The 27,614-nt window shown below is 37.3% G+C and overlaps 1 protein-coding gene across 5 annotated transcripts in view; it reads left to right on the forward strand.

Annotated features, from left to right (window-relative positions):
* Nucleotides 1-27,614, forward strand: part of COL8A2 (collagen type VIII alpha 2 chain) — a 1,617,206-nt gene that overhangs the window by 1,159,650 nt on the left and 429,942 nt on the right. For all 5 annotated transcript variants that reach the window (XM_044059947.1, XM_044059946.1, XM_044059945.1 and 2 more), the window contains one exon: nucleotides 3,812-3,981. In XM_044059947.1, coding sequence (XP_043915882.1) covers nucleotides 3,831-3,981 — 151 coding nt within the window. In that variant the 5' untranslated portion in view covers nucleotides 3,812-3,830. The remainder of the gene's footprint in view (nucleotides 1-3,811; nucleotides 3,982-27,614) is intronic.

Genomic DNA, 27,614 nt, shown 5'->3' on the forward strand with positions numbered 1-27,614 from the left:
CATGTATGCAAACACACTCTCTCTGGGGAAATCTATGTTAAAAGGAAAGCATTTTACATTGCTACATACAAAACCCCTCTTGTTTTCCTGATGAGTGATAGTATATTAAAATTCAAAAAAATAAGAAAGAAAGAAAGAAAGAAAGAAAGAAAGAAAAACTTATCTGAAAATAATTCATTTGACAAATGGGTTACCCAAATGGATATTAAAAAGCTAGCCAAATTCCAAACAGTAACACAGTTACATAAAACTCATTATACCATGCACATGAATGCTTTTCTCAGTTTCTTGGGATTCCTACTATTGCATTTCTGAAGCTTTTTAGCCATTCAGTTTTGCATAGCCAATGACTTCATGAAGAGACACTGTAGGCTTAAAACATAGAAAAAAGGCAAAAGAAAGTATATTCAAAGGAATTGCTTGAGTAAAGGAATATCAAAACTATCAGTAGTCACACAGCCAGTTTCTGAAGGTGATCACAACTACACTTATCCATTAATATAAAGCTTCATAACTGATATACGCAACTATCCTAGTAAACGGTATAGGTTTGTTTTAAATAAAACTGCATGCTACTGAATTTTAAAGTCATAAGCACCCATTGTCCAATGTATGGGAATGCATATTCAGTGGCTGAGTCACATATTGTAAAGAACGAAACAATGTGAATTCCACAATGTAGAGCATCATGGGACAAGTGCATATTCGCATGGTAAACTTGCTGTCTCAAGGGAGATGGCAAAAATTCATGTTTAAACTCTTATCTACACTTAGGTTTCATCATAATGTGCCATTGTTTCTTTCACAGTATTTTTGGCTCCAAAATAAATAAGAATTACTGAGAAATGAATCTCTAATACTTAAATCTGAATGCAGTCTTCATTTCACCATTTGCTAAAAGGCCACAGAAATTTTACTTTTCCAAGGTTGAATGTTAGGCACCATTAACAAATTATTTTTCTCTAGGTTTGATTGACAAAAACATCCTTAAAAAACTAGCTTTATTGTTAAGGTACAAGACAATTTTTATAAAATGTTTTGAGGACTGCAGCTTTGAGTGAAATCAACCATCAAAATCACATCACCAAAGCATTTAATTCCTAAGAATCTCTTTTCTCTGGGGACTAAAGTCACCCACACTATGCATGTAGGGTGGCTATGATTCCCTGCTACACTGTGCTTAAAATATTAACTGTAGCTTTGCTGAATAGTTGAAGATAATGGAAGAAGTCTGCCTTGCTATGCCCAGAAGATTCTAAAGACATTTTTTGTGGAATTTTTCCAAACCACCACGATTTTGACAACCAAAACTTTAATAACTGATCATCGAACTATAGCATAATTTGAAATCCAAACACTAGAAATCTTGCTAAAGAAGATAAAGAAAACTCACTACTGTATTATTAGTATCCCCTTGAATATCGAACTCCCATTGGTTGATTCTTGTGTTGCTGAATGTTAATTGAGCAAAGTCCTTATCAACAAATGCCACTACTGTGCAATTGCTGATAGGAGCTAGACATTATGAGTAGAGATCGTGGTACAGTATGGATTGGGAAAGTCATCCCTTTCCTGACTGTAGTGCGATCTTGGAGTTGGAATATATAGTTAGCAGGGGGTGTGGGGAGTGCAGGGGAGCTTGCTCCCCTGCAAAAGAGTGGATTCCATTGTTGGAGCTAGACTTACCTTAGCTCCTATACAGACTTCACATTTGATATTCAATGTAAATGTCGAATCTGTTGAATTCGTTCATCAGATTTGACATTTACACCTCATTAGATTGCATGGATTTGACATTGTGATTCAACATTAATACAGTTTTTGTTTTTAATGTCAAGATTTTGATTGTAGACTATATATGTTTGTGTGTGTGTGTGTGTGTGTGTGTGTGTGTGTGTGTGTGTGTGTGTATATATATATATATATATATATATATATATATATATATATATATATATATAGGTTCACTTCTAAAGATCATGATCCCACAATCTCGACTGTCAAAATCCCCCTGCAACCTAAATATATAATTCCAAGATCGCTATACAGTGAAGAGAATGGTAATCTAGATCATATACAGTGCAGAACAGGAACATTACCATTCTCTTCACTGTAGTGCGACCTCGGAGTTAATATATTTAATTTGCAGGGGTTGTAGGGGGTGCAGTGGGGCTTGCACCTCCCTGCAAAAACATGATTTTTTTTTTTTTTTTTTTTTGATTTCGAGATTCCACAATCTCGACATTATGGACTCAGGATTTTGACAGTCGAGATTGTTAGATGTCAAGATTTACACACACACACACACACACACATATATATATATATATATATATATATATATATATATATATATATATAAATATATATATGGGTCTGCTTCACATAATTGAACATCCAAATGTTCAACTTTCACATATGGTCAAGACCATATGATCGAACATATGAATGTTCGAAAATGTGAAAAAAAAGAAATAAACAAAAAAAAAAACAACTAAACAGTACTAGTAGGGGGGGAAGCCCCCCTGCACTCCCACATCCCCCGCTATTTAAGTATACCAACTCTGAGATCGCACTACATTGCATAAAAGGGAAATCTTCCCATTCCGCTCTCTATGGATATCCCCATTCAGACCAGTCGAGCTTTTAAAAGTTCAATCATATGGTCTTAGCAATATGAAAGTTGAGCTTTTAAAAGTTCGACCATCTGAAGGGGACCCATTCATATATATATATATATATATATATATATATATATATATATATTGCAAATGAAAGCGCAGTGAAAGGACACAGAGTATTTCAAAAATATTTTGATAAATAAACTTTCATGAGGAGACCTCTGAATCTGTAGCTGTATTTAAGTATTTATGTTTTCAAAGTAGCATGAAAATTGTGATTTTATTTGTGCTGAATGAGGCAGTATTTGCTGATTATTTTTTCTCTGCGTCTTTTTTTTAAGGGGTACTTCTGGCATACTATTTAAAGAGCTTATTTTTCAAATCTTGCCTCATTTCAGAACTGTTTATATAGAAATATATTACCTTAAGCATTCAAAGGTTGTTTGATTAATGAAACAACTGGTATAACCCTTGCAAAACTACTGCATTAAAATAAGGATTTTAATTAAGTAAATATGGTACCCCTTGTAAATACTGAGGTACTGTACACTGTATAGAGCATTCCTAACATTCTTTTAACATTATGTTACCTACTAATAAAATAATGGCTATATTTACGCTAAAGTCTGAACTGCCCCACAGTTAGCATAGTCTGTTGATTTGAGGCACTTTTGTCTTTTGAGCCATTAGAAAGTAAATCTTGACTAGGGACACTCTGATGAAGCTATATTATCTGGTCTTCCAAATAACTTTAAAGGCTGCCCAACTCATCACTTCACAGTGTGATTTCTTTAAAGATGACCTTTTCTCTTGTGATGTCAGTTGAAATTATGTTGAAATAGTGCATGTCCATTAATTGGTTATGATTAAAATTGTCTGAGTCCCAAGATCCTAATGTTTTGCATTTAGCAGGTATTGCAATTTTTGTATAGAAAAGTTATGTCAAAACTGCAGTTGCATAGCTCTGTCATACAATTTCATCATATAACAATACTTGTTTTCACAGATCTCGTTTGTATGTAGATGAGATAGTTTATAACAAAATATTTATGTTTTCAACCCTTCCAACTGTTATGCATCTATAAGTAAAACAAAGCAAAAATGCAAAACATACTGGCTTTAAAGTTGCCTGAGTGTATACCTCAGTTTATTTCCTATATTACTTATTATGTTTCTAAATTTCTTCACAGGTTTTAGAGACCCAAGAAAATGTTACAATTTCTGGAAGTCATAGCAGTTTTCATGCTTGCTCTCAGTTCAGCACATGGAGGAGGATATGCCCAAATGAAGTATGTTAATCCAATGATAAAAGGTCCTCATGGCGGACCACCATTCAGAGAAGGTAAAGGGCAGTATTTAGGTAAGAAAACAAACTCCATAGTATTCATGGTTACAGTTATCAACTCATGTTGCAATACTGCATTTTTAAACAGAGAACTATTCTAAGATAGTCATTGCTGATTAAAGAAAAACTTTTAGCATATCTTAGGCTTTGTAATCCCTAAACAAGAGTACACATGTACAAATATGCAGCAACCAAAACATGTTGCTTCCCAGCTATAGACAAATTCAAACCAGCTTTATCAGTTGCTGGTTACTCAAAACCAGAGAGCAATAATGCGCTACATGGTGGCATTTGCTACCAGTTGTATACCACGCCATTGCTTTTCATTGCTGTCAGGATACCAGACATTGCTTACTGAAGCAAACACTTTTACAGTCCATCCATGACTAAATTAGATTGACCCGCAGTGGTGGTGCTGCAGTATCGTTGTTGCCTCACAGTAAGACGCTGTCCGGTTCGATTCTCAGCTAGAGCGTCTTCTGCGTGGAGACATGCATGAATGGGTGTACCTTCATTGAAGGTTGTGCATCAGGGCTGGTAACTCAGCATGTAAAAATCAACTACCAATCATTAGCGGACCGGAGTTCCGCTGTGGTGACCCCTAGCTGGGAAAAGCCGAAAGACACAACAACAAGACTAAATTAGATTATATATCCAAAGCTTTGATTGCCAGGCTTACAATCCAATGACCTAGACATTTGATTGCTATAATATGATATTCTTATACCTATCATGATTAATTCTGAAGGAAGGTAATGACTGACAATTATATTGGAAATATTTTCCATACTCTTGGAAGGTCCTGTTTAGTGTATCTGGCAATTTTTTCCTTAAAACTACCATTTATTTTCAGTATCTCATTGCCTGACCTGACTTTCATATAGAGCTTTCATACAGAAGTAGATCAGAATTTGTTTTGTAGACTAACTAGTGGTTACTGCTAAACACCCTGTAAAAAAAAAAGAGTTAGAGTTTTCCAACTGTATGGTTTTTCTAGCATGGAATCATTGTACCTTTTCTAATTTTTTTTTTAAGGTGGCATGTTTGAAGGTTGCAGATTGTAATACATCATTCAAATAGTCATTCAGATCAGTAAAGTTTAAACATCCTAGTGTGAGCTTCTAGGCATATACTTTCAGATGAACCCAAAGTAAACATTGCTTTATAGACCTGGCAGAGGCCTCCATTTAATAATCAATAAAACAGTTAGCCAGCCCTCTGATTTTATTACTAAGAATCAATTGTATTTACTAATGGATTGGATGAATGATTGGATCGGATCAATGATGTATAAGGAAGTAGAATGGTAGCCTTGGGGAGACTTTTCATGCCATTTAGAATTAGTTGGCCTATATAATATGGCAGACACACACTGGTCAAAATTTAAATTGTTTTTATCATTACCTGTAAATCTTTAATGGTGTTTTATTTAATTATAAATGCATGTATTTTGCTGTAATAAAACTTATGCCACATTTATTAACATTGCAGGTGAGTTTGTTGCTTGTGCAATAGATATTTATTTGCAAACATTCTTGGAAAACCTTAGCATCTTTTATTAAAGAAATTATTTTAGCCTGTCTGCACTCAGGAACATAGTTAGCTACCCATACTCCATCCCCCACTCATATGTCTAAGAATAGCTCAGAAAGAAATGGGCCGAGTATACAACCATGACGAGCCCCTACAAGCATCCCCTGTTGAAATTGATAGGTAAACCCACCCACCCCCGACTTGTTGTGTCCTGTTACTTAACCAGTGTTTTTCTCATTGAATTATATATGGATTGGCACTTCCTGCTTTCATTTTATCACTCATTCCTTTATGTAGAATAAGGTTGGAAGTTAAGTCCCCTGTGTTGTTGTTGCCTTTTGGCTTTTCCCGGTTAGGGGTCCCTTGTATCATTTTGAATAATCTTCATAATTGCCTTGTTTTTGCATAAAGTTCTGGAAAAGGTGATGATCTGAAATTGTTTGAGTCTGTTATGACTTTCTTTTTACAAACTGCTGCCAGTCCAGTCAGTCACCATAGGTCAGGACTATGCCTGCATACTAACGTTTTGGTTAATAAGATATTTATGGACTTAGATTCTGTGTATGAAACTAATAAGTATGTTGTCTTCTCTCATGGGACTTCAGGCATTAATTTTACTTGCAGCACAAGTTATAATGTCTGCAGTTATATAAGAAATGTAAAGCATTATCACTTCATGACACTGACAACAATGGAAGAAACACCCCCTTGACATATTCAGCAAGTATTACTTTAATGTACCTTTTTAACTTTGAACAGTATGGTGTTACCCTTATGTCTAGTGGCAAATTCTGTAAGGCCACATTTTTGAAGTACTAAATATAAAGGAAGTGCATTGAACTGTAACCATGGTAGCCTACTACAAACTTCTGGGAGTTGTCCACATGATTTACCAAGAATTACGTGGCCTTACTCCATGTCTTGAATTGTGCTGCTTCTGGCCTTTTGTGCAAGTTGTTGCTGTCTGGATAAGGTAGTCATCCATCCTACAATTCCCAGTCTTTGCTGTTACTACACAACAAGAATTTGTAAAATGACTTCTTCTATGCATTTATAGTTTGGAGTTCTCCAGCTGTGTAGCATATAAAGGACAGTGTATGCCATGTCTCTGTAGTGATGGTGTAAATATGGGTCATTCATGTGGAAAACATGGCAGTAACTTTTGCTGAGAAGTCAGAGATGTAAATTTACCACTAATTTTGTGATCCAGGTGAATGGTTTGATGAAAAAAAATGGCACAATATCAAGGCTTTAACTGCAATGTTAATCTACACCTTTAGCATGTTATATCATTAACAGTATAAGTGTTAGGTCTCGGATATATATTAATGTAGATTTAGTCATGTATTTGTATATGATCAGTCTGAATGGTCAAGGCCAGATAGATTTCTGCAGACATTACATAACAGCATCAGATGTTTCTACTTCCTACATTGTAAAGAGGCTTTGTTTTGTAAACAAGACATGTATGCTCTTACAAAAAGTTATTCTAAGGAAAACATCTAGTGCAACTGTGCAGTTGTGTAAATGTCACAAAGTTACTGCCCCAAGAACATTACATCTCCTTACTCTGCTAATTTTGCTGTCAAAATTGACTGGCGCTCAAATAATAATAATAATAATAATAATAATAATAATAATAATAATATTATTATTATTATTATTATTATTATTATTAGCGTGGTGGTGCAGCGGTAGCATTGTCACCTCACAGCAAGAGGTTCTCCCGTTCGATTCTCGGCTGGAGCGCCTTCTGTGTGGAATCTGCATGTCCTCCCCGCGGTGGAGTGGAGTTCGAAAGACATGCATAAAATGGGAGTGCCTTCATTGAAGGTTGAGCGTAAGGCTGGTGACTCAGCACCATAAAAATTTACTGCCATTGGTGGTCCGTAGTTCCACTGTGGTGACCCCTAACCGGGAAAAGCCGAAAAGAAGAAGATTATTATTATTACTATTATTATTATTATTATTATTATTATTATTATATTGCAGGGTAAGGTGTAGAAATATATATATATATATATATATATATATATATATATATATATATATATATATATATATATATATATAAACTGCTTGAATGTCTCATAGTAAAATAGAATCAGTACATAGTACATAACATATAACTATAACTCCATGGTAACATTGAAAGAGTCCCTATTTTTATAATTTTCTGATCAAAAAAGTAACGTTATTGCAATTGGTGCTCAAGTAACATATAAAAAGTTAGACAAAGTTTCAACTCTTGTGTTTTAATGACCTACCTTTGATTTCAAACCCATGTATCAGATATTGCTTTGCAGCCTATACAAGTGATGCTGTGAGTATAAGAATGCACATAAGAAGCTCTTCTCCCTCATTGATATGTTATATAGTTACTATAAAGAATTTTGAAACTATAAATATTGTATTTGGTGACTCAGCATGGCATTACATGGTATTATAAACACTCCAGGCTTCAGTGACAGTTTAATAAATTAACTTCCTTCATTATGTGCTCTCTTAATATAAAGTGAAGTAGTATATCTGTTTGCACAATCATGCAATCAAATGTCAATTTATTTACATGTACTGTACAATATAAATTAATAGAAAAAATAACAGCTTTAAGGCCAAATGAAAAGACAGTAGCAGCTGAAAAGATAGCAGCGCAATGTAGTAGAATGGAACAAGATTCACATGCGGAGTAATTTTCTAATGCAGTTTTATAGTGCACATGGATAATTACTGCTGATATATTGTGTGGAAGCTTAAAGCACTATAAATAGGCATCTTGAAACTAAATGCAGAGAACTGCTCTGAGTGTATAATGCTGACTTGATCTATAACTGTAAAGTGGAAGTGATGAGGGTTATACAATGTGTAGTTGAGCACTATGGTTGTAATGAAAATGTGAAATGTGGTAACAAAAATGTTAAGTGTGGAATACTACTCTCCCTGCAGTTTTCTCACTGACTATATAAACAGGTTAAAGGAATTAACAATAGTTTATTACAACATTCACATATAGATGGCAGCAAGATGCAATGGAACTTTCACCTGTGCAGCAGGACCCTGTACCCCTAATTTGGTGTCTGCATTGCATATGTTTACTGAAATCTGTGAAAAACAAAATAGGGCTTTACTGAATGCTAAAATAACTTTTAAGTGGTATAATATCACTCTTACAGGAAAGTCTACCTTTTTTAGATAAAGAACCTGAATCAATCAGTATAATGAAAGCAGACAAGGGGAGTGGAGTTGTAGTTATGGATCATTTATGAAGGGAAACTAATTGAACATTTGTATGATTCTGCTTGTTATGAGGTAGTTCCTAAGCCTGAAATGTTAAGGCAATATACATAAAATCACAATTGTCTGTTGGAATTGCTTGATCAAGGTTGTATTAATTTTAATATTTATAATTATTTGAATGTAGCTCATCTGTATATTGTAAGATCCTTGGAATTTCGAAGATGCTTAAAAATATAAGTGTTCTGCCTTTCAGGCCAATTGTGGCAGCAGAACGTAGTAAAACTGAACACATTTCTGTTTATTTAGACAAAATATTGAATCCTATTGTTCAGTCCACCAAGTTCTATTAAAAGGATTCTTGGGTTTGTTTCAATCTCCTGTATAAACATTGGTTCTGAGTCCTATTTGTCAAACAATCTATCGAAAGTTCATTTACACAAATTTTTATCCAGGGATAAAAAAAAACATGTTAGCCATCATCGGGAATTTGTCCTTTTTCCCACTGTAGTGCAATCTCAGAGTTGGTATATTTAATTGGGGGTGCAGCCCCCCACCTGGTTGGATTTTAAATAATGTGTTTTTCTTGTGACAGTCATTAGGTTGGCCCAAATTTTTTTCCCTGGGAAAACAATTCTCATAAATGAACATTCAACAGCTTTAGCTTTTGCTGGATTAAGTTTGATGAACAGGGATTCAAAGGCTAGTCACTTTGATGAAGCGATATAGACCTGGTTCTGAAACATTCATGGTCACATTAGATGTCAAATCTGTATATAACAGTAAGATACCGAATACTGGTATACATTTTGTTAGAGCTTATTTAAGCAAATATAGTGATATGGATTCAACAAATATTAACACAAAATGTTTGTTTTTGGATTTGGTGTTAACTAACAATTTTTTCATATTTCAAAAAATAAATTTATCACCAAGTCAAAGGTGTAGTCATGGGAGCTTGTTTTGCCCCAGCTATAGTGATGAGTTGATGGGAGTATGAGTTTTGTTGGCCATTGATTGTTATAAGTATATTTCATTTTTATATGAGATACACTGATGATTTTTTTGTAGAATGGCACAGAAACAGATATTGGGATTTTTTTGAGAGCTATAAACAACAGTATTAGTTTTGTATGTTTAATTTTGTGTAGTAAAGATAAAACTGTATATTCCTTTGGACTTACAACTGGTGTTAGATATTGATAATAAGTGTTTTTACGGCAATATATTCAGGATAAAGACATTTGTCAATTATTATTTATGCTTTAACAATCAACATCCTTATTATATGAAGTGGTACGTAGTTAGATGACAATTTATCAGACATAGTAGAATCATCAATGATGATGATGTATTTCAGAAAGAATGTGATTTCTCTCAGATATTTATTGTTGGTTAGAAGGTACTATGCCGGTAAGTTAGATGAAATCATTGGTGAAGTTAGTGAAAATAGGAGTTCTAAATTTTCACCTACTGTACTGACAGGTTTCATTCCAAAGTATAAAACGTTTACAGATAATATTTTTATGAGGACATTCCCTATTCCAATCAGTCAGGATGCCAGTTTTATTAGAAATATGATCACAAATAATTGAAAGATTATTAAATGCAATCATGAGTTGATTAAAGTTTTGTTAAGGTTCTGGGCTTATGTCCTAACTTTTATTTTAACAAAACTAAAAATCTAAAAAATATCTGTTGGTTCAATTAGTTTCAAACAGAATTTATGTATTTTTGCAACATATTCCTGTAAGGATTATAAAATGTGTAGATTCATTAACTGTGCCCAAAATTTAGTTTTAAAATACACAGGGTATGAGATTTTTGCTAAAAATGATATAATTGTATATCTATGTTGTTTATTTAGCCACCTGTTGTTTATGTGAGAGCTTCTAAGTAGGTAAAAGTACTAGAATGCTGTCATAAAGAATACATGAACACAGGTTGCTCATAGTTAACAGTGATTATTCAAATACATTAATTAAACATAAATCTAATTGTATATAATTTAAAAAATTTACTTATTTGGCAATTAATCAAGTATTAACTGATTTTAACATGGGCAATGTGAATAACTTACTGGAGGTCAAGGAGAAGGAATGGCAGCTTTTGCTAACAACAAATAGTCTAGGAATAAATAAACGTGCAATAATGAAATGCATTTTATCAGCGTAATATTTGTGTGGGTTTGTTTTCATGCTCGTATGTGTATTTATATATTTATGTGAATATATATTTAAGTGGCATCAGCATAATCATTAGAGATGTGATTTTTTTCATGTTTTTTGTATTTAAATGGTTTCTGAATACTTCTATAAAGGTTCAGATGAAGTTGTGTTTAAAATAAAAAGAACAAAAGTGCTTACAAAGTTTTTCACCGTAATGTACCATCGTCTTTTAGTGTTTACTGTTGTTCTTGCCTTTTTTTTTTTTTTTTTGGAATTTGCTGTCATTAAGGACTACAGCTGTTATCCTGTAAAATTATTTCTGTCCATGGGGAGGCTGTGATATTTTTTAAGCAATACGTAGAAGCTGGTTTATATGAATATGGGCAGGAATTATTCCCTGCTGTGGAACATAAAGAAATGCAACAATAATTTCTACAAACAATGATTTGTCTCCTTTATTAAAGATAATGACACTGGTAATTGTTATGTGTTGCAGAGTTCCTGACATTCCAGATTCATAGAATGACCTGTTGGAGCTAAACTAGTCATTACTCACCTTCAGCTCTAAAGACTTCATACCATCTGTTTCCGTAGCTTTGTTGCATATTGCTGCAACTTATTTCTCTGTATGTAGGAAGAATGGCAAGAGATTATCTTCTAGTGTGGGGGTCATCACTAGTACAATTTAATTCTTAACCTCTTGACAAGTAACAAGGGAGGAAGAAGAGGAAGAAAAGCAAAAACAGTATCAATGATTCCGTTACTTAAGGACAAGAGCGTGGTATGTTAACTGGGACAACATGATAAATGGTCAAGAAAAGGAGTTTTTCCTCTGTAGAACGAAGTTGTGTATAGCAGCTAAGGGATTCTAGTCAATGTAGGCATTTGTTGCAACACATATCCTGAGGGGGGGAACTAGACAAATGAATAAAACATTCCAAACCACCAAGCAAAAAGAAGCCAAGTAGACCAAAATGACCAAGACCAGTGTTTCAAGAAGCACAAACTTAATGAACTCACAAACTCTCTAGCACTTCAGCATACAATCCTTCCAAGAGATATAAATAATAAAACATCTTTATTTTATTTTTTAAAATTTTCAGAGAAAAAAGAACACAAAGGGCCAGATTCGTTAACTCCTACGCTAAGTATACACCATTTGTATATAAGACCATCTCTACCACATATTTATTTGCTTTCCTGTCACTCAGAAAGATTACACTAAGTGTACATGTAGTCTACACTTTGTAGTAACCTTTATGAATCCCCCTAAATATTTAAGGCTGCAAGAAAATCAGTAGGAAAACTAAAATAAAGAGGAGGAAGGTGTGAGGGGGAAACTAAAATAAAGAGGAAGAAGGTGTGAGTTATGCTTGCTTTGTCTGTTCTCTCAGAATGGTACACACTTAGTGTAGACATGAATGAGTTCCAGGGCTTGTCTTTGTCTGATGAAAAGGATAATCTACTTATTTTTCTTAATACTAGAAGAATAGTGCAGCAAGCAAGAAAGTTATATTTTAAATAAGGAGTGTACATTGCCAGCAATAAAAATCATAGTATATAGGCACTAGAAACGGAAATGTAATACAGATTCTAGAGCTATTCGTATGCTACAAATGTTCTCCAAGGTGGAATGTGTCATTTCTCTTCTTCTCCCCTCTCTACACAAATTCACCTTCTTCACACTTCAACGCACTCTATTAAAATGAGAGAAAATTATTTAGAAAAAAAGATTATATATATATATATATATTTATTTTTTTTTTTTTTTTGCAGAGTCCAGTTAATCGTGAAATCTACTGACTAGCCTGTTAGCATAACATTTACTTATTTCTGCTTTTGCTTTGTTTCCCTCACTCAGCATACATTCAGACTTATTGCATCCACAGAACTAAGCACATTGCAATATTAAATACAACACAGATGCAGAGAATAGTGTGTCATATAAAACAGTAAGTTAAGTCCTATGAGATTTCAAATCTATTCATTGATTATAAGGTTTCCTGAATGACCCATGAAAGGTACTTGTGGAGGCACTTTGTGAAACTACATACATGCAAAGATATATTTTCACATAGTTACCATGATAGTGAATTCTGCACCTCAAGACATCATGGAAAAAAGATATTACTCAGAAAACTCAAAACTAAATGTAAGAATTTATTAACTTTATTATCTTTAAATTCAGATTTTTTTTCCTCTTTCACCTTTGTGTACTGGTATAAGTCCCAGCATACACTAGTACAGTGGTTGTAAGTATCTCTCTCTCTTTGTCTCTCTCACTTTCTTCAGAACCACACAAACATTGTCTTCTAGGATGAAATAAAGCTTTATTGCATCATTTCCATAATCACTGCAGTCAGTATGTTATAGTGCACATGCCACAGTTCATCGTTATGACTTTGGAAGTACAATATAAAAGAACTGTTAATTATTTTAATAAATACACATTCCTTATTCTCATTCAGCCTGAAAGGAGACGGAAACATAATCATCAGATAAGACCTGAAATATAATGTGCAATAAAAAAGGAGAGGCCACAATGTCTTGTAGAATTAAGAATAAATAAATAAACTAAACAATGAAAGGATCTCTCCTCTCAGTGATCACATTTGCTCCTCTTCTAATTCAGAGAAGAAGAAGAACATTGAGTTATTTTTAAAGATATGCTTACTATAACAGTGTCCCTTAAAGCAGAGTTTGCTAGAACAGCAACTCGTAATATCTGATTATACACATAACTGATGTTTTTACCTTGCCATAAATTATAAAAAAAAAACAGTAGTGGGTGTTTCACAGCAAAGCCCTATTGCAGGTCTCATACTGAGTAGGCACTGACAGAGGGAGGGTCATGACTCCATAATGTATCCTGCATCCTTGCATGTTTTGCAAAATTTAGAATTACCTTAGAAAGTAACTAATACCTTTGTTTACCACTATAAATCAGTGAATTTTATAGCAACCAATAATAAATGTAAACATATTTCTACACTTCTGAAGTACATGAAGTCTTTTTCAGAAACAAACAAAGCATGCCTTGATAGGTACCTACCTGAGACTGACATGGGTACTTACACAGGGCATTGCATAATGTACATAAACAGCAATCTTACTAGTTGTTCTATACAAATGATTCAACAAAATAAATAATTTTATCCTATAGGTTTGGCTAACAACCACAAGGGCCTTTTTAAGCCTAGCCATGCATCCCAAATCTCTGTTATGGTACCCTTGATAAGTGTAAGCAAGGGCTTGGGAGATGAAACATTTACAAGCAGGGACGTGGGAGATAAACCATTTACAGGTTACCTGTCTCCATTAGAGGCATAGGTGCCAAGCTAGGGATGAATTCCTGTTGCCCTTATAATTGTTCAAGTTACACTTGAATTGGGTTAAGGAGGAACTCTGCTTCATGTATATGGGGAGCCTGTTCCAGAGATGGGGTAGTCTCTGGGATACATGCTTGTCTGTTCAGCAGGTCTTATTTATATCATAGGCAAGGTTTAAGTCTTTACAATGGGTAATTCTGGTGTTAGTTGTTTTGTGGATATGCAGGAGGTCCATCAGAGTGGGGTCTGACAATGCCCCATATGCCAGGCATAGATCTCCCCCCTCAACAGCCTGTAGGAGACAGAAAACAGGGATAGGGCATTGAGGTGGTCTACATAGGACATTTTACTTACTCCCTGAATTCATTTAGTGAGGAACCTCTGTGGACATTCCATTTGTTGGATATGCCAGGTTAGGTACATACCAAAGGGGGTATTGTACTGAATGATATGTCTGATGAATGCTGAATACAGTGGAACAATGACTTCCTTGGACCTAGATGCCATATCTTTGTTTATAAGCTACACAACATAAAATGATTTCCTCACTACTGTAGACATGTAATAGTCAAACATTCAGAAACTAAAAGATAGCCCACTGCACAGCTGATCAAAGAATGTAAAACAAAACTTTTAATAAGCAGGCACAAAAGATAAAATGTTAAAACAATAAAAGTAGTAGTTATTGTAGTTGGTAAGCACTATCACAGCCAATACAGATGCCTCTTCAGACCATGAAATCAGCTAACTGCTACGTAACATTTTATAGTGAATTAAATACAAAGTAACCACTGGGATTATCTGAACAAATCATGGGAAAGTAAATATGGTTTTAAAGAAACACTTTAGTTCAAACCATAACCTTTATCTGATTGAAAGGAAATGATCCATTCCTTCAATCAGATAAAGGTTGCGGTGTGAATGAAAGTGTTTCTTTAAAACTGTGATACTGAAGAAAAGCTGACAGAAACACTAGGTCAAGTTTTAACTGAGGAGGCAAAATTAAAATGTCCACAGTTGCTCAGCTGGCACAGTGTAGAACTTGCTGGCCTAGCAGCTATAACAATAAAAGTGTGCCATTGCTATAAAGGGTCAGTTACATGTCCATGCACTTCAGGCTCCATTATTATAAACATTAGGAATTTTTGGATATAGTTAGCCACTTAGATCTGTGAACATTGTCTCTACATCAGCCAATAGGAGATTAGATAAATATTGATGGCTAGCAAGACTCTGCTGTCAAAAAAGGATGAAAGCGTAGCATCTCCATATTTTTGTTTTTGCTTTTCTTTCTTTCTTTTCCACCCCAAGCAGTGTTTTCTGTTCTGCAGTACTTCTAGTGTCTTCTGTTTTCCCTATCCACCTCCATATGTGAGTCTCCTGACTTTAGCCACTTCCTGTTTATGTAGTTATTCAGGATTGCAGTTTCACCAAAGTGCCTCAGTCTAAATGCAAAAATGTACAGCCTAGTATTTGGCAAAAAAGCTACCCCCATGCAATATGTTATACATGCTACTCATTTTCACATATATATAGTCGTAAGAGACGTAGGTTCTTCTGTGGACAACTTATTCTCTTCTGAGCATTATGTTTCCACCACCATTAGGAATTCCATTTATATGAACTAGTTAATTCTGAAGGTAATATCTTCAAGATCGATATAAGTTATCCTACCATTATTCTTTTCCATTATCAGACCCCTCATTGCATACAGTGCCCCCTTTTGTATGTACAAATCCATGCATATTGCTCAAGTGGAAAGGCCCCCAAAGATTTTTAACCAAGAAAATGAAAGGCCGTAAACCTTTTACTATCAATGTGAACCAGGCTTGTTTGTGAAACACTAGTGACTAATATGCATTTATGTGGTCAGTAATATGTGATAGACCAGCTTTTTGACAGTGGTCACTTCAGTGCAAGTTCGTAACAGAGATGCCTCTGAATTCATATATATCTTCAACTCAGCATATCAGCTTCTGGATGGTGTCTTGACCTAGTATCAGTCGTTGTATATTATAAAGATGAATGTTCAAGTTGTTGAAAACCTAAATGTCGACAGCTAAACAGCGAAAACTGAAAACCATGAACGGCCACTTCTACAAATTTATTTCACAGGGAAAAAAATGTTCTTGGCCGTTAATGGGAATTTGCCCTTTTCCCTGATGTAGAACAATCTTGGAGTTGGTATATTTAGTTAGGAGGGGTGTGGCTGGCACAGCCCCCCCACATTGTGGGCTGTGGGGGGTGAAGCCCTCCACTTGATTAGGGTTGAAAGTTTGTTTTACTGAGCGTCGGCCTCGGAAGTGGCCATTCATGGTTTTCAGCTTTCACTGTTTAGGTGTCGGCGTTTAGATGTTCAACAACCTGAATGTTCATCTTTATAATATAGACCCATATTGACAATCATGTGATTTTAAAACAAAATTTAGAGCTTTCAGTACCTTCTCATGGTGCCCCAGAGAGAAATGCATCATGCATGGCGCATTGAGCCTTAAATTCAGTATACTCCTCATGTTGTCAGTGTCCTGAAAATGGGACTCAGATATCTATGCAGATGCTGCAAAGTAGGACAGAGTATGGATGTTTATCAACTCAACAAACAGGTAGGGTGACAACCACAGAAAAAGGAAGACAGCAAGAGAATGGAGAAAAGTAGTCTGTGAACAATGTAGATGCATAGGGAAGTTTCTACCCAGACAAAAGGATACACAAAAATAAAGAGACGCATCTTGAAAGTGGCAGACTGGGTGTGTTGCAGCTGCACAGGGCAGACTGCACCAAAGAAGAGGCACCCACAGTGATAAGTGAAGTGAGAAGAGCAGCCTCTGCACCCTGGCGGTGCTGTTAATATATGTACATGTCAAAAACTGCAATTAGCATATCTTGTGCCCTGTGCAGATCCACAAACTGGTGCCTAAAAGAAAGTAAATCTCTTAGCTGCTCCTGCAACTCTAGCAAGCTGCTTACTAAAACTGTAACAAGCAGCTTGCTAAAGTTACTACTACACACATCCACTGCACAATGATTTCATCAGTTCTCAAGCCGAGCTATGAATATAGTATTGGCATTCATAAATCAAAGCTGATGCTACAATTCCGCACCTGACACCTACCAATTTCAGTCCCTGACAGCTTACATCTTGGCCAGCTGCTCCCTTTCCCCTTTCCTAATTATGGCTCTACTTGTCAAGGAGTTTTAATTATAATGTTCGGAATGAGCACTGGCAGTAGCTGCTTCCTTGTGGCAGTGTGTTCAGTGCTGTGGTTTGTAACTGTTGTGTGAATATTAATACACTTTCTGTAATTCTGTCTGTATTGTTTCATGCCCCTCTGTGAGCTTGTGGTGACATCCAAGCGTTGCTCGGCCTGCTTTTGTGGGAGCTGCTACTGCAACTTCTTTACCAGCTGTTTTACCTGAACAGGCAGCAGAGTGGCTACTAACTGGTTAGTAGACCTCAGTAACTGTGCTGTGATGCCATTTCAGGTGATGGCTTGGGTGCGATGTGTAACTGTTTGCATTCTGTGTTAACAAAGTTATTGATGGTGTTTTGTCTATTTGCATTTATTCTGCCCACAGTCTGCCAATGTGGTATTCATTAACTGGTTGATTCTACAACATTGTTATGCTACTGTTTGCAAATGAAATGCATGTTAGCTGCTCCAGGCTTTTTTGTACAATCGCCCTATGAACTATGCACTATTTCAGTGAGTCCCTTTTGGATTGTCTTCATACATCTCAACTTGATCAAGAATTCAGGACAAAGCCAAATATAATGGGGAGACAAAGGCCAGAAATCAGGGACTATTTATAAATATTACTCTAATTCACATAAAAAATTAATAGAATGATACAATGTACATCTGCATGAATTTTTTGACGATAGGAGTTACATTTCTGTGAGATTGTGTCAGTATCTTAGTTGCTCCTTGTGGCCTGGCTTTGACTGATTTGATAGCCATCTAGATACAGAAAGCTTCTATAAGTATACTTTTTTGCACTTAATCTGTTTCAGTGATAGTTAACAAAACTGGGCTGCATTTATTTATTTGCTTGATATTGCCGGTGTCTGTGTCTGCATTTTTTTTTCTGTTTTAGTAATAGTTAAAAAAACTGTGCTGCATTTATTTATTTGCTTGAGATAGCTTTTCTCAGTGTCTGAATTTTGTTTTTCTCTTTTACTGATAGTTAACAAAACTGTACTGCATTTATTTATTTGCTTGATATTTCGGGTCACTGTCTGGATTCTGTTCAGCCGGTTTCATAAGTTGAAAGTTGGTTAACTTTCTGTTGAAGCCAGCCTATCCAAGGTGTAAGCACAGCTTTTTGTGTTATCTGATTCCCCGAGGCTCTAAAAGGGTCAGTCCCAGGGATTTTCTGTTTTGATTCAGCCCTTGTTTACATTTCAGGTTTGCCTTTCTGAGCATGCTCATGTTTGCCTGGGGGGGCCTGAAGGAAGTTTCAAAGGTGTTAGCCAAATTCCATTTCAAACTGCAGCTGTACTGACAACAGCTCTCCCTGTGAGCCATTCATTAGTTTAATCTGTGCATTTTACCCATTGAGAAAAGTAGCCTTTCAGGCATTTTATGACCTGACTGCTGCTGCTACTCTAGAAAGCACATCAGTAATGCAAGGCTTTTAAAACGTTAGTAAACAAGAGTTTTTTGTTTCTTTCATCTCATATTTTGTTCTGTGGTGATTGCAAATCCTACCCATCTACAACAGTTTTATGACATCGCTTCTGCCTATAGAAAGCATCTGAGTCAGGCAAACAATAGTGGAAACCATATTTCTCTCTTTCATATTTTACTGTATTCTGATTTTTGAATACTAGCCTGGTGTAGCGACTTTCTGACCTGCTTGTAATTCCATAGAAAGCAAGTGTCTGGCAGAAGGTTGGACCATTAGTAGACACACTCTTCTGTTTTATATGTGCTGATTTCTGAAAACTACTAGACAAATGGACTATTTTTTATATGAGTGGGCTACTTGTATATCTAAAGAAGCATGAGTGATGCAAAATTTAAAAATTAGTCTACACTGATGTCCCTTTTTCCTGGCACAGCTTGCTTTACTTTAAATATGAGCCAGTACCCGAGGGCATAGTTCGCCAATCCAATGTAAGTCAGAGAAGAACTCAAATTCAAAGGATTTACAGGATATTTAAAAGTAAAATGACACTGTGGGTGGGAATGACCAAAAGCTTGTGTTAAACTGTTACTTTCAATGGGTGAGATTACTTTAGATGTACGTGTCAGGAAGTTCAGCAGATAGGTAGTGTTAGAGTGCGTGAGTGCATGCATGTATGTGTGCGTGTGATTGCATATAGAGGCATGAGTGGTGTCAGGTGAATGTGTGCATTTGTGACAAGTGTCTGTGACTGCCTGGGTAGGGGAGTTAGTTAAGGGGATATGTAGTGTAGGTGTGTGTGTGTGGGGGGTAAATGGGTGAGAGTGTGCACGAGTACAATCAGGTGAGAGGAGGTGTTTGATGAACAGAGAGTGTCTGGACAAAGCCAAATATAATGGGGGAGAAAAAGGTTGAAAATCGGTGACAATTTATTAATATTGTTCTAATTCACGTACAAAAATGACTAGAACAGAAGGTGAGTTTGGGTGGGTGGGGAGCCTGCCATACCTCTTAACTTCTCATAGACTAATGACCAGTGGATATAATGGTCTGAAACTAGGCCAAAGGGAAAATTATCTTCCATTTTAATCACCAGAAATGTATGAGAACAATTGGTTTTGCAGCACAAAAGATATATATATATATATATATATATATATATATATATATATATATATATATATATATATATATATATAGGTTCATAGGTTCATACTAGGCTATCTGCCCTAGGGCATTTATAAGCCTAGCCAGAATGTGTTTGGCTTTCGCCACCCATTTTAAATTTATTTTGCTATGCCCTTTTTCGATACCCGGGGTAAACCTACGATCTCCCATCCACTCATCAAGATTCCTCTTGAAGAGAGTCAATGAGGGACTCTGCCTAACCTGGACTGGGATTTTATTCCAGAGTGAAGGGAGCCTCTGGGTTATGAATCTGTCCCTCCAGCATGTCCTATTTATTTCAGTGCTGAGGTTCAAGTCTCTCGAGCGCGTAGCTCGATGGGATTTGGATTTTCTGAGGTGCAGCATGTCCATTAATTCCGGGTTGGACATGGCTTTATACGTCAGGCACAGATCGCCTCTGAACAGGCGGTATGCCACTGAGTAGAGCTGGAGTTTCTTTAACCGGGCAGCATATGGCATCTGTTTGAGCCCTTTGATCCTCTTGGTGAGGTACTTTTGGGGTCTTTCCAGTTGCTGCAGGTGTCTGGTAAGGTACATCCCAAAAGGGGCATTGTACTCAATTATGGGCCTGATGAGGGATGAGTAAAGAGGCACGATGACGTCCCCTGATCTAGATGTGAATCCCTTCATGATTAGGTGGGCTATATAAAATGTTTTTCTAACCACTTTGGCCACATGGTTGTCAAATGAGAGATTGCTATCAACTTGGGAGGTCCCTAATTACTTCTTCTGTACTTAATGGATTACCACCTATGTGGTAATTTGTGGGCACTTTGTTTTTGCCAAAGGGGATGACTATACACTTTTGGCATTTAGCTTGAGGCCATGGCACTGGCACCAGTTGTCTGTTTCTATGAGGCCCTTTTGAAGGATGCTTGTGTCGGCTGGAGAGTCGATTATGGCACCCAGTTTGCAGTCATCTGCGAACTTGGTCAGCCACAGTCCTTCCATGTTGGCCTGTACCTCCGAGAAATATATACTGAACAAGAGAGGTCCCAGGACTGAGCCTTGTGGGACACCACTTGTAACTGGTTTGGAGTCTGACATGGCTCCAGCAATTCTAACCATGTGGGTTCTGTCCTTGAGCCAGTTTGCAATCCATCTAGTGGCATAGGGGTTTATATTTAAGCTGGTGAGCCTATCTATAATGCCCGAGTGGGGTATTGTATTGAAGGCTTTTGTGAGGTCCAGGTAGGCTGTGTGGACCACCTTCCCCTCGTCAATGGCCTTGGTGACTGTTTCAAAGAAATCAACCAGGTTTAAGAGGCAGGATCTGCCCTTAACAAAGCTGAACTGGGTAGGATCCAGTGTTTGTAGGTCCCCAATATCTTTATTTATGAGGTCCATGATGATCCTTTCCATAGCTTTGCAGACCAAGCTAGTCAGGCTTATGGGGCGATAGTTTCCAGGATCCGTTGAGGCACCACCTTTATGGAGAGGGACCACTGTTGCTGTACGCCACTCTTTGGGCACATATCCTGTAGTAAGGCTGAGATTGAACAGTAGTTTTATGTTTGGGTTTAGCTCTTCTTTGAGTTCATGTAGGACGCAGCCCAGGACACCATCTGGTCCCATTGATGCTGGGTTTTTTGCTTTGGAGAGAGCGGCTCTTACCTGAGCATCTGAGATGTCAGGGGGGCAGCACTCTGCTGGGATAGATATTTGCCCTTTTGGTGGGGAGGGGGGGATTTGCGCTGAACCTGTCAGCTAGGATGTTGGCAATGTCTGTGGGTTCGGTGTATTTTTTGTCATTTTGGACTAATTCTGAGCATATCTGGGAATTACCACCCAGGTTCCTAACATAACTAAAGAAAGCCTTGTGATTATCCTTAGTGTCCTGTGCAATTTTTCTCTCGAAGCTGGCCTTAGACAATTTTATGTGTGCCCGTAGTTTTTTGCTAATACTTTGCTTTATCATTTAGTAGCTTCCTCCTTCTATTGTATAGTTTGTTTATGGCTGGGGTCCACCAGACAGGACGTCTGCCTTTGGAGGATTGGGTCTTGGTTTTATTTGGGATCGCATGATCCATGCATTCCTGAAGGTGTTCATAGAATGCGTTTATAAAGGATTCTGCAGTCTGGGCTGTATTTTCCACAGGCCCGGGGGCTTTGAAGGATTCCACCTCAGTTTTGAGGAGTGTAAAATTTGCTTTAGAGAAGTTTTTCACTGTGGTTTTCTGGGCAGGGGGTGGGGTCGGGATGTGAATATCCAGTGAGATTAGTTTATGGTCTGATCTTACCAGTGAGGGATACACTTCTGGTCTGGAGCATAGAGTCCCCATGTTGGTGATGATCAGGTCCAGTATGTTTTCCCCTCTTGTGGGAGTGGTAACAAGTTGTTCCATAGCATTTGAGTTTATAAATTCTAGGAACCTTTGGGCTAGGGTGTTGGAGCTAGAGTAATGCTCCCAGTCTATGTTTGGGTAGTTGAAGTCGCCCAATATAATGGTGTTTGGAGAGACCTTCATATTTTCCAGTGTTCTCAGGAAGGCCGAGTGGGGTTCCTGGGCTTGGGAGGGTGGTCTGTAGCAGGCTATAAACTGGAAGGCAGTTTTACCCACTGTTAGTTGCACATGGATAGTCTCTGATGCTTCGTGCTTTGCCACCAACCTGGAGGTGTGGGTATCTTTGATGAATATCGATACTCCCCTCCTTTTGTGGTTCAGTCCAAGTTTTGGGGCGAAAAGCATGGTATGAGGTATAACCTGGTAGTGCTGGGGTGCTCCGGGAGCCCTGAACCAGGTTTCTGTTACTGCACAGATATCGATGTTCTCCATGCTAAGGAGAGTTTGAGTGCGTGCATCTTGAGGTTTAGACTTCTGGCGTTGAGTAGCATTACTCTTAGTTTCTTATCCCTTGTGATACCTATGGATGTGGGTTTGTCTTTTGAGCCTTGCCTAAAAAGGCACTATGGGGTAGCAAGAGCCTTTGCCAATATCCAAGCCCAGGGGTGACAGGTGCAAGCCGTCCCTAGCGAAGCATCGTGGCTTGTCGAGCATATCATCCCAAGCTGACAGGCATTGGATCCCCTTTGAATGACACCAGTACTTAAGCCAATTGTTGAAATTGATCATCTTGTCTTCATATTGTAGCATCATTCTTGGTGAGGGTAAGATGCTACTCAAGGTCAGGGTCATACCGGCCTGAGCTACATGCTCAGAGAGCTCCTTTATGTCTCTTTTCATGTAGTCCAGGGAGGTACGTCTCAGGTCATTCACACCAGCATGGACAATGACTGAGTCATATTTGTACTTGCCTTGGAGTGACCTGAGTGCTTGTGTTATGTGGCGGATCCTAGCACCCGACAGGCTGCTCACCGTGACCCTCTCCTTGTTCAGCCTGGTGAGAGGGACGTCAGTGTGCCTGACAATAGAGTCACCTATTACAAGTGTATCAGGTGTGTTGTTTAGTCTTAAGGGCTGTGACTGTTTGGCACACTGGCTTTGTGAGATATGTGTTGCATGTGTTTTGTTTTGGGGTAGCGGCTGCTTGGGTGTCTGCTTTGGAGGTCTCTGCTGCTTCGGCAGATCTTTATTTAGAGCCTCAGTATGTTTTTGTGTGATTATGTGTTTGGTTTGCTGTCGTGGTAGGTCTATGTGAGACTGGAATTGTAGTGAGTATGGTTTCCTTCTCCTCCAGACTGGTTATGCCAGTACTGAGTTGAGAGAGCTTAGCCTCCAGTTTGGCTATATGGTTGCATCTCTCACATGTGTTGGAAATTGTTGGGAGGAGGAGAGGGTTGTCTGTGTACATGAGGCAGTTGTAACATTGCCTCAAGATTCCCAGATTCACCAGCTGGACCGGAGAGGAGATTGACAACTGACCTTTGGACATGCTAGAATAATATTGGGAATTCCTTAATAATTGAAAACCAGGGCCAGTGGGAAGTGAAGGTGTAGTGCTTTTAATTTTTAGTGCTGACTTATATAATTGCTTTAGTGAGCAAGTGCCATGTAACTTAAGTGCAATGTGTTACAGGTAACTTAAATGCAAAAACGACAAACAGTAACTTTCTTTCAAGTGAAACAAGGAAATAAGTACAGTAAGCAATGCAGATATCACTAGTGAGCCACAGAAACGCTGAGAAGCCGCGTATTAGGTGGAATTAGCGTTCCAGGGAAATAACAAGCAAACAAACAACAAGCATATAAACAAAGCTATATTCAGCAGGCCTGGATCTAGTCTATGCTACAGCAAACAAGGTGTACCAATTTCAGTAAGATACAGTTCAAATATTCAGGCACTATAAACCTTCAACCAGAAATTCCCAGCTCAGAAGGGCAGAGTCCAGCCTCTTCTCCCACAAGAGTGCAGACCACAAACCTTCTTAATGTAAAATAACTGGCCTGAAGCCCAAGTGCCTAAACCAGAACTAATACACTTTAAGAATAACAGACACTGGGCTCTCAATCAGCAGTTCCCAACTTAGAAGGATGAAAGCTACCTGTCCTGCCACCACAGTGCATGCCACAAACCTTCCTAATGTAAAACAACTGGTCTGAAGCCCAAGTGCTTAATCCAAAAGACTTAGAATGACAGCTAAACTTTAATCAAGTTACTACCAAGCAGTAATAAATACAATTGAATACATATATATATATATATATATATATATATATATATATATATAAGTATCAGTAGACACCAGGGATTATTTCTACATATTACTGTAAGCCATTTAAAAAGTTAATACATCAACAGTTCTTGTATCCAAATGCATTTACTGAATGATAAGAACTATGGAACTTTTAATGTCTGGCATTACTGACTGACTGTAAGAGTCAATGATGTATAGGACTGTGCTCAAGACGTCAGGACAAACTGGGGGAACAGTAAATAACATCAGAGTTTTTATAATTATCACTTTAGTCCACTTAAAATGTTAATAGAAGAAAAGGTCTTGTAACACAATGCATTTTCAGAGCAAGAAGAAGAATAAAACTCTAAAGACTGATATTATTAACTGACTGTAAACATAAATGTAATACAAGAGATGGGAAAAAGTAACAGGCAGAATCAGGACATTTCCTAAAACTCAGGGACAGATAAGATTTATGGCGTTAGTGTGTGTGTGTGTGTTTGTGTGTGTGTGTGTGTGTGTGTGTGTGTGTGTGTGTGTGTGTGTGTGTGTGTGTGTGTGTGTGTGTGTGTGTGTGCGCATGTATGTGCGTGTGTGTGTGTGTGTGTGTGTGTGTGTGTGTGTGTGTGTGTGTGTGTGTGTGTGTGTGTGTGTGTGTGTGTGTGCGCGCGCGCGTGTCTCAATGCATGCATGTGTGTAAAAGACTGAAAGAGAGGGACGGCTTGTGCTAGCATGATGTACTGGCCACCAGTGTTGATTTCAACAAGAGCAGTAGAAAAGGGTCTTTTAGTGCTTGCATTAATCACCAAGAGTGCCAATGACATTCAAACTGAATGCTAATGAGAGCTTCTTCGTTGTTCCTAATGTCTTTATGAATCGCTGCTTTCTGCAACTGCTCTAACAGACCTTTTTTGCCACAGGCTTACCACTCTTTATCAGGCCTGCCTCTGAATCCTGGCCTGTCTGTTTCTTTTTTCAAGATAATGACAGGCAGTTGTATAATTTTTGTAAATTATATGAAATAATGTGTACTATTATGATATTGAAGTATGGTGTCTGGCCATTAGTGCTGAAGATTAAGGCAATAAAGATGTGAACAGTTTTCTGCAGTCTAGAGTTTGATTCCCTCAGCCTCTATTAGTCTACTGTGTGACTCCAAACAAGACATGAAACCAGTCTCCCTAGGCTGAGAATAAATTAACACAGTTACTAATCATAGCTGAATATTCTCACAATTGAAAGCACAGTCTCTTAGTTTTACTGATTCATGTTTTTTTTTTTCCTTTCAGGGACTAAATTAGTACAGACAGCAGCAAATCTTTTGGAGTATTGTTTGTGTGAGCTGTAAGAAAGCCAAAAATGCCATTCACTCTTCATTTTATATTCTTACTGGAAAGCAAACAAACTACTCTGCAGCACTTGTCAGAATGCAGTAATTTGTTGGTAATTATTTACATCACAGAATTTGCAGCAGAATAAGTAATTTGGATATGTAATTATGCACCAGTAACCACACAACTCTAATCTTCTTTTAGCTAGGGAATTATTTTCCCCAAATTTATGAGGCTTCGACAAGGCTAATTGTTCCAGTGTAAACTGAACACTTACATAAAATCCTTTTACAACTCAGTTTCCTTTGTGTGATGTCACTGGCGGGAACTGCAGCCCAGAGAAAACAAGACAACTTTGTTTAAAGGAAAGAAAAATAAAATGGAACTTTGGGGCAGTTTGAATAGCACACGATTGATTCACAACTCCTACAAATTACTAATCTCATTTACTGTGGTAAAGTTCCCTAAATGACTTTAAAACCAAATTTTAAGCAATTTATTTTCAGTCTCTTAGTCCCTAAAGTACAAACAGAAGTTGGAAAAATTGCAGTCAAGAGCAAAGGTCTTGTTAAGAAAAAAAAAATCTTCTGTTTCTAATTAGGAGAAAACCACCAATTGATTACTTTCTCTAACATATTTTCCCAGAAGACGTAAAATTTAGGAAAGTAAAAAGGCTCTGGGGAAATGTACCTAGGTCTAGTCATTTAGTATTTTATAAGCACTAATTATCAGCCAAACTGTTAGTTAATAAGTAAAGACACGTGTGACATGTGGTATCTTGTTTTCATGTATCAGACAGTACCTCAACATTACTTAAAGATCTGTGCTTTTCTAACAAAATAAATGAAATGTTAGCTTAAATAACACCTCAGCACATGTATATACATATATATATTTGGCCAAAACACAAATGCACATATGCATATGAACAGAATTCTACAAGTATGCCATTCAGACATGACATGTGTCCCCTCTTACTTAAGAAAACATTTCGGTACTGAGTAACGATGGAACTTATATTAGAGATCAGTATCAGAAATGGAGTGAACTGGCTAGTTAGTGATGGGATGTGTTGGGAGAAAAATCTTCTATTCTGCAAAAACAGAAGCATACTTTGATAAAGTGCCATTCTCAGGATATATATTAGACAGGGTCACAGCTTGTGCATTGGAGATCTGATGTATAAAGGAGGAAGAGGGTGCAAACTATTGGTTTCAGCTCAGATTAATAATGAGCAGCAGCTAGATTAAGGCTAGTGGTCTGGTGCTGAATCTCATGAGTGACCTTTGGCATTATGGCATAATTATTGAGAGACCGCCAAAGGACTGTGCTAAAGCTGATACTACAGAGCAACTGCAAAAGTACCATGAGAGATATGCTGTGAGAAAGCAATTCTCAGTGCACAAAGTATAACATCAGGATTTTGGGAGGGCCATAGAAAACTCCCAGGCTTATGTCATATATAAGGAGAAATCCCCAGAAAAGGTATAGCATAGAGATGGATGGGGGTGCAACTGGAGAACTGAGAGATGTGTAATACATTCTGCCGAAGCCTGTTTCATCAACAGATAATTCTATCAAATTTTACAAATGCTATCCTGAGGTTGTTTAACTTTACAGAATGATACTTAAGTAAGGGGACCAAGGAACAGACGGAGTT

Source organism: Protopterus annectens, chromosome 1.part2 (genome assembly GCF_019279795.1).
Source record: "Protopterus annectens isolate FY-2018-M chromosome 1.part2, PAN1.0, whole genome shotgun sequence".
Classification (NCBI taxonomy): Eukaryota; Metazoa; Chordata; order Ceratodontiformes; family Protopteridae; genus Protopterus; species Protopterus annectens.